The following is a 10,860-nucleotide window of genomic DNA, read 5'->3' as shown; positions in this document are numbered from 1 at the left end:
AAAAAACAGTATTTTGTTTTTAAACACGTTTTTTTTTTGTTGCAAAACACGTTTTTTGTGTGTTTTTTTTTATTTTAAAAAACAAAAAATTATTTTAAAAAACAGTTTTCAAATAGACCTTAATATCTTAAGCATGCCATCTTTTTCATGCAAGATGAAGTATTATTTCATAAATTTTATTATATTTAAATATTAAAATTCACATAAAGCATACAAAATTACAAATAAATGAGATGAAAAACTTTTTAATAGGTAAGAGCCTTATGACAAAAGGCTAGAGTTTACGGGTATTATTATTTTCCCTTTGAATTTAGTAAGATTCATATTTTGGGCAATAAATAAAATTCCCTACACATTTATTCTAATATTTTGATTAAGGTTATAAATGACCTAATGTTTTCTTATGATTGCATGAGGGTTATGACAAGAATAATAATTAGAATAATTTATTTTCCATGTTTTAGAAATTAAAGAAGGAAACAGAATCAAATTGCTTTAGTTTCATTTTTAAAATTGGTTCCAAACATGGTATTACTTTTTAGATTATAGATAATATATTGCCTTTAGGAAACAGAAAATAAAAAAATAGATATGAAAAAAATAGAAACCGTTATTTAGAAGGAAAGTATATTAAAATAACAAAATTGGGGCAAAGTGAGGGGGACAAAGGGGTAAATATGACAGTTGGGAAAATTGGGTCGCACGCTGTTCCCAATTGCCCATGTCTCTCTCACTCTCTCTCTCCCTCTCTCTCTCTCTCTCATTCTCAAATTTGAGTCCGAAAGCTTAAAAACTGAAATGGCGGCTATGTTTTCCCTCCCTTTTCAAAATTCTGCGAAACCCAAATAAGAACGTTTGACGATTGGACTCTTTTTCGTCTTCCCTCTCAATTTGAAACCCCAGATTTTCCAAAAGCCCTAAACAATTAACTCCTAAATCTGGAGGAACTCTCCCCAAAGCTGGACCTTCGACAAACTATTCGGTTCCTGGTCATTCTTAATCTCTTGCGTTTCTCTATCTGAATTTCGGATGGATTTGGTTACCCACTTCCCGGAAACACTAGAAACTGAGTCCGCTCCTTTTAGATCACTGCTTTCTCATCATTCGCGGGATGGGTCTTCCGCATCTGCTCGTGTTCCTATTCCTGATATGAAAACCCTAAATGGTTCGTTGCGGTCTTCTCGTTTTGAAGCCCTAGATGATCAGGGTTTGGTTCCTACTTCGCCAATGGTAAATGGGTCTTCAGAATTTCCACATGGGGAAGCCCTAGGCGATCATTTTCTGGGTCCGGCTTCGACTGTCATTGATGGGTCTTCGCCATCTTCGCATTCTAAAGCCCTAGCTAATCAGTCAGGGCCGTTGGTTCCGTCTCTTTTAAATCCGGATGGGGCTTCTTTGCCGTTGCAGAGCGAAACCTTAGATGGTTCTTTGAGTTCGCGGTTCTTGGCTCAGGAAGAAACCCTAGAGCATGAAGACGAGAGCCTAATGCTCTCTTCTTCTTTGTCGTCTTCGTCGTCGTCTTCTTCTCCGTCCCTTTTTCCTCTCAGTAATTCACGCTGGTCTTCGCCGTGGTCTTGGAACAGAGAAACTAAACCACCATTCTCTTCATACCTTCCTCGGGAAATTGAACCCACTATGGTGGTAGGTTCTCGCTGAACTTTAGTAAGATGTTTCTTCCCCCACAAGATATATGTGTTATATATTTCGGGGTCTTGAATTTTGTTTATGTCTTGATTATGTAGGGTGCTGGGCTTGTAAATCTAGGCAACACATGCTTTCTTAATGCAGTGCTCCAATGCTTCACGCACACTGTCCCCCTTGTCCAGGGCCTTCGTTCTTGCAATCATGCCATGCCTTGTCATAGTAAGTTCTATATTGATTTTGTTGTATTCCACATTTATTATATCTAGTATTAGATTTGTTCTGATTTATGGTTTGTTGTCTTAGGTTTTTATGAAGGGTTCTGCGTTCTTTGCACTCTCCGAGATCATATTGAGCTTTCCTTGGCTTCTTCAGGGCGGGCAATTATGCCTTTGAAACTTGTTGACAATTTGAATAGTATCCTCTTCTGCTTGATTATGACTATACCAATTGTTTTCTGTTTATGTGGTGCTAAACAGATGATCTATAGTTGAAATTTAGTGTGTACTTGTTTGCAATTAATATGTGTGTGTATATATATATATATATATATATATATATATATATATATATATATATATATATATATGTATATATATATATTAATTTTTGAAATCATTATGAAATGTAATATGATTTTCATGGCTCTAGATCTGAGCAAAATTGAAAGATCAATAATTTATGTTTGGTTGTTGCAAAAATGTTGGGAAGTAGAACTTAAGTTTTGAAATTTAAACTGTGGTCATTGAGGGCTGGCTAAATAATGGGCAGCTTACAATTATATAGCTATTTAATTTGTTGGAACATAAAACATTGGTTTGATTCATTATTTTTCCTGTTTATTTATACAACTTTTTTCCTCTGCGACCTAATGGGGATTGTGATTTTGATCTTGCATTTATTGTATCTATACTTGTTTGCAAGATCTGTTTGGTATTTCAAATACTTGTTTTTTCAAGAGCTTTGTCCTTTGTTGTGATCCTTAACTTATAAATTACCAGATATTTCATCTAGTTTGCAGAGATACCAGCAGGAAGATGCTCATGAATTCTTGCAGTGCCTGTTAGATAGACTAGATAGTTTTTACTTGATGAATCAGGATAAAGGCTCTCATTCTCCAGATGATAACTTAGTGAAACATGTTTTTGGTGGTCATCTCATCAGCAAGGTATTGACTTGAAACTAACCTCAAATTTCCCTTTCTATCATTCACTTTCTTTGACTATCATTCTAAACGTGACATTAGTTTCAAGTAGAGAGTTCATAATGTAATTTTATTAATTGTTTTCTTATTCTTGGTATTTGAATATCAGCTTCGATGCTGCAATTGTGGGCATATTTCTGACACATATGAGCCCTTGATAGATCTGAGTTTGGAGATTGAAGATGTTGATACGCTTCCTTGTGCTTTGGAATCATTCACCAAGGTAGAAAAGATTGAAGATCCTGAGATGAAGTTTACATGTGATAACTGTAAGGAAGAAGTGTCAGTAGAGAAGCAGCTTTTACTGGATCAGGTCCCTTTAGTAGCTGCTTTTCATTTGAAGAGATTCAAGACAGATGGCACTTATGTGGAGAAGATTGATAAGCACGTGGAGTTCCCATTAGAATTGGATTTGCTGCCATACACCAAAGGGAGGGAGGACAATAATGTGAGTTTCTTCTTTTCTTACCTACCAGCATCAACCAAATCTATTTGTGCCCGTGAGCTGTGTTTGTAAATACAAATTTGATACTTTATCTTTGTTTGTGCTCTTGGCATGTGAACAAATAATGGATCTCTCTCTCTGTTTCTCTCCAATAGGTGGAATTGAAGTATGAACTCTATGCGATTGTGGAGCATACTGGATTTTCATCTACTTCCGGGCATTACTTTTCCTACATTCGTTCTTCACCGGATACATGGCACAGATTGGATGACTCAAAGGTAATAATCTCCATATATAGAGCAGAGACAGCATTTAGTTTTTATTTCTTGAGCTTGGGATTGCATTATTATGGATTTGAGTTAGTTTTTGACTGCATAAGGAGCCAAATGGCAATATAGGATCCATGTAGTCAAACCCAAATGTTTTTTGTCATACTGTTCAAAATTTGTTTTTAGATGAGTTTTTCTGTTTACTGAATCTTATTAGCTTGCATTGCTTAATTTTTTTCCCCAACTCTGGGTTTAGTTTGGGTTAGAGTTAATTTAACTATTCTGGTTGCAATTTTCTGAGAGAAAATTGGAAATATAAACTAACTGAAAGCAACATTCCTGATGCTGTTGACTTTTTTATTTAATGATAATGACATATCTTAAGGGATTTAGTGTGCCTATCAAACAAAAAAAAAAAGGAAAAAGAGGAAAATTCTACTGAAATTAATGTTTGATTAACATTGGCAGGTTACTTCAGTTCCGGAAGATTATGTGCTTCATCAAGAGGCGTACATTTTATTCTATGCAAGGCAAGGTACACCCTGGTTTTCAAGTTTAATGCAAACACAAAAGCCATGCTTAGACCCAAATACCTCAGGCAATTCACCCAAGTCAGTCCTAGATAATGTGGACAGCATCTCTACTTCCCTTCCTACCTTAGCAAATGTTTACAGCCGTGAGGCCAGTGAAACTGTAGATGCAGCAGATGAAATATCTACCCATCTTTCTGGAGGGGGAAGAGGTGATGTAGTTCAGGTCCATGAAGATGGCGATGTACCTCACAGGGTTGATACTCCAATGCCACTTGGGGTTACTAGTTGCTTTGATGGAACTTTAGATCACACTCAGAATATTTTTACCACTTCCCCTCTCAGAGATCATGATGGAAATCAGCATATCAATGAAAACTGCAATTCCAAAATCCATCCTCAAACTCCACCAAGATCCCCAAGTCCAGATATATATGCAGAAGAGCCTCCAGGTAAAAGTGTTTGCTTATCTATACAAAATTTGTCTTTGCTCCGATGTAAAATGTGCATCTGGAATTGCTATAAAGATCTAACATCAAATTTGGGTGAAATTTGCAGAAGTGAGTTATAATATTCCCCGTGGTCATTTGAGACAGAAGAACCAAGTGGCTTGTAAAAAACCACTGAACAAAGCATTGGAGGATTCACGGAAAAGGGAGGCTTGTAAATTATGTAAGAACATGCCTGCATCAAGGAGTATGAGACTTATGGCTGCCATGAAGGGGTCACAAAGTGAAGGTTCCTTGGGGAAGAAGAAAAGCAAGAGAAGAATGGAATCATCTGCAAATGGAGAGTCCAATACTAGAGCTCGCCGGAAGTCCAACCCATGTCCTGTCATGCCTACTGTGGCAGCTGGAAATTTTCGCTGAACGCAGGGGTGAGGGTTTTGGTTAACACACTTGGTCTGTCTTGGCCAACATAGATATTATTAGATGTTAAATGCAGATTGACTTTGATCCTCTGAATAACAGAATATTTGCACTTACAAAGCTGCAAACCAGTTTTTGAGTTTCCCTGTGTCGAAGATCAAGGTTGTAGTGCAGCTTTTTTGGGGCAAGAAAACGGTAAATACCGTGTTACCTTAGGTTTGTTTATACTATGTGCAGAGTTTTGAGTAAGGTGTCAAACAATTGTTCTTCCATGTTTTTGGGTAACACAAATGTTTCTTTTAGATGGAGAAATCTTTTGGAAGCCAACTGTATTTACACTACATTTTGCCTGAAAATGGAACTTATAAACTGAAATGTTGGATGATGGAATAATTTTGAAATGTCTGTTTTCCATTTTTGGACTGGTAAAAATACACTCTTTTTGATTTATTATTTTTGCAAGGCGCTGTAGTAATAAAATGAGAGTTTTCAACAGAGTTGCCTCAACAACATTTGAAATAGAAATTTCAAAGGAAGTAGTTGTGCTCAGTGGGTGAGTGTTGTCTTTAAATTTATGGTCGGTGAGAGATTCAGTGTCTGCTCTTGAAAGATAAATTAGACCGACCTTTTGAAGCCATCTTACCATTGTATTTGTACCCTCTTTTCCTTTTGAGAACTGACAAAAGGAAACGATTCCATAACCGGAAACAATGTGGTTTGCTGATACTACAAGAAGCTGCTTGCACAGAAATCCAAAAAATATCCCAGAAAGAGTGACTGCAGTCAATAACAGGGCAACAGGGCGCCACCTTTATATAATTGTTCATATCTGGGTGCTTGTGCGTTAGCTTGCGTGTTGAAGCAAGCACAAAAGAGCCTTATGTGCCTTGGTATCAGCACATAAATAATAACATTCAGGTGCCTTTCGTATACCTATTCTGAGGGTCATCAGCAAAGCTGGCCCTCATAGGACTGACATTGACCCACTTCTACACAAAAAAGCAAAAACCAAAGTGGCATTGTCCAACTTCTTCAGATTTACCTCACAGATTCAAACAACTTCACATTGCTTTTATCGGCTAACTACCTCACTTTGCTATTATCGGGAACCTTATGATTCAGGTTTTGAATGCCTAAAATGGTAAGGCTTATTTGATGGGATAAATATATCTCATACCCAATCAAACCTAAGATAAAATAAGTGGTAAGATATATAATATAACCTCTTATTAATATCCAACCAAGCAAATTGGAGAAGGAAGTATTTTCCAAGAGCTTGTGGTTTGAAGGGGGATAATTTCCAGGTACTTGGATTGAGATGGAAAGCAAGCAGACAGTTGAAATCAGTGACTGAAAGGACTGGATTGTCCATTGAACTAATCGTTTTGTATATTGTTTTCAAAATCTATGTGAATAGGCCTGCCTCCATTCTCATCTCATTATGCCTTTTGACAAGAAAATGAATACACATGTTGGCATAATCGCCTTTGTTTCCTTCCATCAAACAAATGACTACAATCTCACTTGGCCCAAATTGTCCTCAGCCCTTGTCTCATCAGAGTAACATTTTTCTGAGAAAAAGTTCTATTGCTTGTACAAAATTAATCCCTGTTATTAAACTACAGGTTATTTGGACTTAAAAGAATAAGTTCTAGCTGAAAGTTCTAAAGCCAACTCCTTGATAACTTTGCTTAGATCCACCACAGGAAAATGAATTTTAACAAAGGGAACTTTCCCATTTTCCATACTTTGAAAATTGATATGGATTTTGAAAGCTTTGTTTATTAAATTTGCTTCTCTAAAGGGACCCTTGCCACTCAAAGTTTTACCTCATTTTGCATGTTGCCTTATCATTTATGCTTTTTTTGTAGATATTAATTTGGATTTTATATAAACAAAGGAACTTGAGTTTTTTTAGGCCATTTGGTAACCATTTTTGAAAATAATTTACTATTCTTTGAGACAAAAAAAAAAAAAAAAAAACAGAAAAACACACTTGACAATCGAAAAATAGAAAACATGATACTTAAGAAAAATATTTTTTAGTTGTTTTCACTTGTTTTCCAATAATTGTTTTAAAAAATAATTATATAAATATGAAAAATAATTAAAAATAAAAACATTACACATAAAAGTTATTTTAAAAATATATTTTAAAGCATAGAAAAAAAATTAATAACATTTTAAATTCCCAAATATACTTTTATGTTACAAAACATCATAAACACTTCTATATGCTAGAAAAGATTTATTTAGGTAGAAACAAATGCTAAACCCTTGACTTTTTCTTTAACCAAACTGTAACAAGGATCAAAATAGCCTCAAACAATTCCATTCTTCCTACTCTTTTTACTCTTTATCGAGCATTTGGAGGAAGCAAAAGCAATTTTTGTAATGGGGTCAGCCACATGTTTGAGCTAAATCCATGTGAGTAGGCCTACTTAAGCAATGCTTGGATCTGGTAAACAAAAAGGAAAAGAGATGGATGACAGAATTGATACCTTTGTTTCCTTCTACAAGAATAACATTTTCCAAAGAAAAAGTTTTAACATATTAGGAAAATGGTACTCCTGTTGGCACTTCCTATGCTGGCAACAAAGTGAATTAAGTATAAAAACATTTCTGATTTTGAAAGCCCTTGTTTATAGTACTTGGAAGTTTCTCCCTGAGATGTACTATCTATACAGAAATGTATCTGCCTTGAGCATGTAGACCACAATTTTTCCGTCAATCCCTTTTCATAAAGTTCTAAGTACAATCCCCTGATGGGCAAGTAATGACAAGTGTATTTTTGTATCACATGAAAGCTCTCAAATGGAATTTCCTCAAAACAAAATCTGACCCTGATGAGGAATTGATGACAGGTTTCTACCAGTCTTCACCTTGATCAAGATTCCATAAAGCTGATGAACCAGCAAAAACAACATGCGATGAATTTTGTTTCCTTTTACAAAAATTGAGCTACTTTGTTCTCCATAGCTATTGTAGGAACAGCCAAATGCTTTGAGCTAAGCCTGACTTTGATGCATCACCAGAAAGCAAGTGATACTTCGTCTCCAACGCCCAAGTGTGGATTTGACATTTTCCATTGCTTTAACACAAGTGTGCAATTCTAGGATGCTGTCTTCTTCTTCTTCATTTTTTTTTTGTGCCAATAATCCCTTCTTGGATACAAAATATTAAAAAAAGGGTATGAAGTTCTTGGATTGTGATAAAATCTTCAAAAGAAGTTTCCTAGAAATGCTAAAAATTAAAAATTGTATTAAACGAGGGATCAAAGACAAACTGATTTGAATGTGCAACTTGGTTACTGCAGAACTTCAGTCCATGAGATCATCATTGCGAGTCTAGTGAAATTCTGACCATTTCAATAAAAAATTACTGATGGCATTATGTTAATGAATTGGTAATGGTTATCTCAAGATATGACTCAGTTGTTCTCCAAATATGCTATGCTACAAAAATCAATCAATTTCTTTTTCTTTTTCGTGAGTGGTAGACTGATTAACTTTGGCTGATCACCCTTCCTTAATTTAGACATGGGTTATATAACTGCCTAAATCAATAGCAGTTGGTAAGTCTATTCTTCATGAACTTAAGAGAAAAAAATCTCTGAGTTGGGAAGTTTGATTTACTCTATGTGTCAAAGCATGGCATTATCGAACACAATAATTGGGGTAGCTATAAAAGCATCGTCTATGTAAAGGCACATTCTAAGCATTCTTTGGTTGTGTAAGAACCTTAACTTTTTCCTAAATACAAAAGTGAAATTAAACTCTATATAAGGCTTGCAATAGTCTCCATCAAATCCCTTTTCTACTCTTTTGTTCTGTTTATCGACTATTAATGGTGAGCCGCAAAACGAACTTCCAAAATATGATTCAGGTCATCAGCAATATGGTAGCTCCTTTGCTTACCTGTGAAGATAACCACCCTACGATGACAGGACCCCTCCCTAACAAGAAGAGAACACTAGCACATGATATGTTATCGCTTGAATCACCACGATCTACCAAACATGTGGTCATAGTGATGGATGCACTCAAAGAATTCACCACGGAGATTCTCGAGTGGGTTCTTGAGAATATCTTTGAGGCTGGAGGCACCGTTACCCTCCTTGGTGTCATGCCATGGCCCAACATTCCAAGTGAGTACTATACTATTTGCCCCTCACTTGTGTTGGATGCCATGAGGCATTTTGGCCTCATTTTCTACTGTTTGAGGTTGGGGCTTGGGATTAGAGCATATTCAAAGGTCTCAGATATTCTACCCTAAGGATGGATTAATGGCTACAAGTACCATAGATAAGAAACCCATTAATGATTTGGTATATTGCAGGAAGTGTTCAAAAAACCCCAGGGGGTTTAATAAATATGAAAACTATTGTTTCCTCTAGATTATTAATTTTCCTTTCTAGCTGCAGTCTTGTCCAAGGTTCGGTCGGATATTTGGGAGCTGGGACTCCAAGATTTATCGATCATAGAAGAGAGAAATGATGGCAAGAGTGATGCCAAGTATCAAAAGCTCCAAGCAATAGTGGACCTTTGCCAAAAATATGGGGTATGTATCATAAACCCTAAAGGCTTCTTTTAGTATTTTTCTTTACCGACTATTATGCCAAGTATATGTCATATGTAACGCAGGTTGTACCACAAATAAAGGTTGCAATGGGGTACCCTGTACGATTGGTGGTTATTGAGCAAATTATAAGCCTTCATGCGACATGGGTTGTGTTTGACAGGTACTCCATTATTACGCACGAGAGTTTTTTGTCTTGGGTCTTCTCTTTTTCTTCTTATTAACATCCTTATGAATAGTTATGTGCCAAATGGTTTTACGCTTGGTTCATGTGATAACAGGAATCATCAAAAGTACAGAGAATTCTATGCCAGCAAAGTTCCATGTAACATGGTGGTGATGAATGATGAGGGTGGTTTTGACATGATCAAAGGCCGGGCAATGATCAATGATGGAGACACTCCCGGGGAGTCGCCCCTCTCTTTGGCACCTACTCCAAAGGTGGTGTTATCGGAACAACTGAAGGAAAAAGCTCAAGAAAACGATGATAAAGAGAGTGTGCATGAGAAAGAAAGGACAGGAAATGGAATGAAACAGGGTGGTAACTCCATTTTGGCTTGACCTATGCCAGCTGATCAAGTGGGGACAAATTTTCTCTTCTTTTCTCTTCGGTTGATACAATAGAAAATAATTAGTTGCATCCTCATGCCCTCGGCTAAGCTTGGGGATGCAAGGCCGCTACTTCACTTTCCAGGGAATAAGGTTTATTAGTAGAGTGGGATTGTAGATTTCTCTGATTGGACTGAAAGTTGTTCATTATTTCACATGGTGAAAACTCATCTAAAGTCCTCAAAACGATTTCTTGTTAATTTGACATGCTAATACTGAAAAAAGGTAAACTATGAACCCATTGGGACATGTCTAGCTCCTAGGTCTGTGGCCAACAGACCATGATCTCTGATGATATGCTCACCACTAACACCTTGCCATTGCAAAGGCGTGGCTCGATTTCAGTAAAAGTGGGTGACCATATCCTGCTGGTGTGGTTTTGTACGAAAGAGATCAGAGCATATATCAGCGTCACATGATGTGGAGGACTGTGGTTAGTGCGTTCAAGCGATCATCATCATCATCCCCACCTTCTCATTTGTACAGCGAGTCGATCAAATTGGCTGGATATTTCAAATATTTTAATATATACATGTAATTTAAAACGCTTAACTGATCAAAGACAAAGACAAAGACAAAGACAACTAAAGACAAGATGTCTTCCAAGATTAACAAGTGAATGATAACGGACGAGGGTCTTTATCAGGCATGATTTATTGGAAGCATTTTTCATTGAAAAAGAGAAGGTGAGCATGTTGAATTATAAGCTGATGGA

General features: G+C 36.4%; 1 protein-coding gene across 1 annotated transcript; it reads left to right on the top strand.

Moving 5' to 3' along the window:
• The first annotated feature begins 723 nt into the window (after positions 1–723).
• LOC117926659 (ubiquitin carboxyl-terminal hydrolase 21) lies at positions 724–5,372 on the top strand. Its single transcript, XM_034845851.1, has 8 exons — positions 724–1,641; positions 1,743–1,863; positions 1,948–2,058; positions 2,643–2,809; positions 2,955–3,293; positions 3,446–3,568; positions 4,028–4,541; positions 4,648–5,372. The coding sequence occupies exons 1-8, from the start codon at positions 1,030–1,032 to the stop codon at positions 4,956–4,958; spliced, it is 2,298 nt and encodes a 765-aa protein (XP_034701742.1). The 5' UTR covers positions 724–1,029; the 3' UTR covers positions 4,959–5,372.
• The last annotated feature ends 5,488 nt before the right edge of the window (positions 5,373–10,860 follow it).

The sequence above is a fragment of the Vitis riparia genome, chromosome 2, assembly GCF_004353265.1.
Source record: "Vitis riparia cultivar Riparia Gloire de Montpellier isolate 1030 chromosome 2, EGFV_Vit.rip_1.0, whole genome shotgun sequence".
NCBI lineage: Eukaryota > Viridiplantae > Streptophyta > Magnoliopsida > Vitales > Vitaceae > Vitis > Vitis riparia.
The sequence above is the reverse complement of the archived record's forward strand: the minus strand, read 5'-3'. Positions and strand labels throughout refer to the sequence as shown.

Excerpts from the sequence above, each read along its gene's own strand:
- LOC117926659 (XM_034845851.1), top strand. The coding sequence starts at position 1,030 with ATGGATTTGGTTACCCACTTCCCGGAAACACTAGAAACTGAGTCCGCT. Across the intron at positions 3,294-3,445 it reads AAGGGAGGGAGGACAATAAT|GTGGAATTGAAGTATGAACT; the intron begins GTGAGTTTCTTC and ends TCTCTCCAATAG. Across the intron at positions 3,569-4,027 it reads ACAGATTGGATGACTCAAAG|GTTACTTCAGTTCCGGAAGA; the intron begins GTAATAATCTCC and ends TAACATTGGCAG.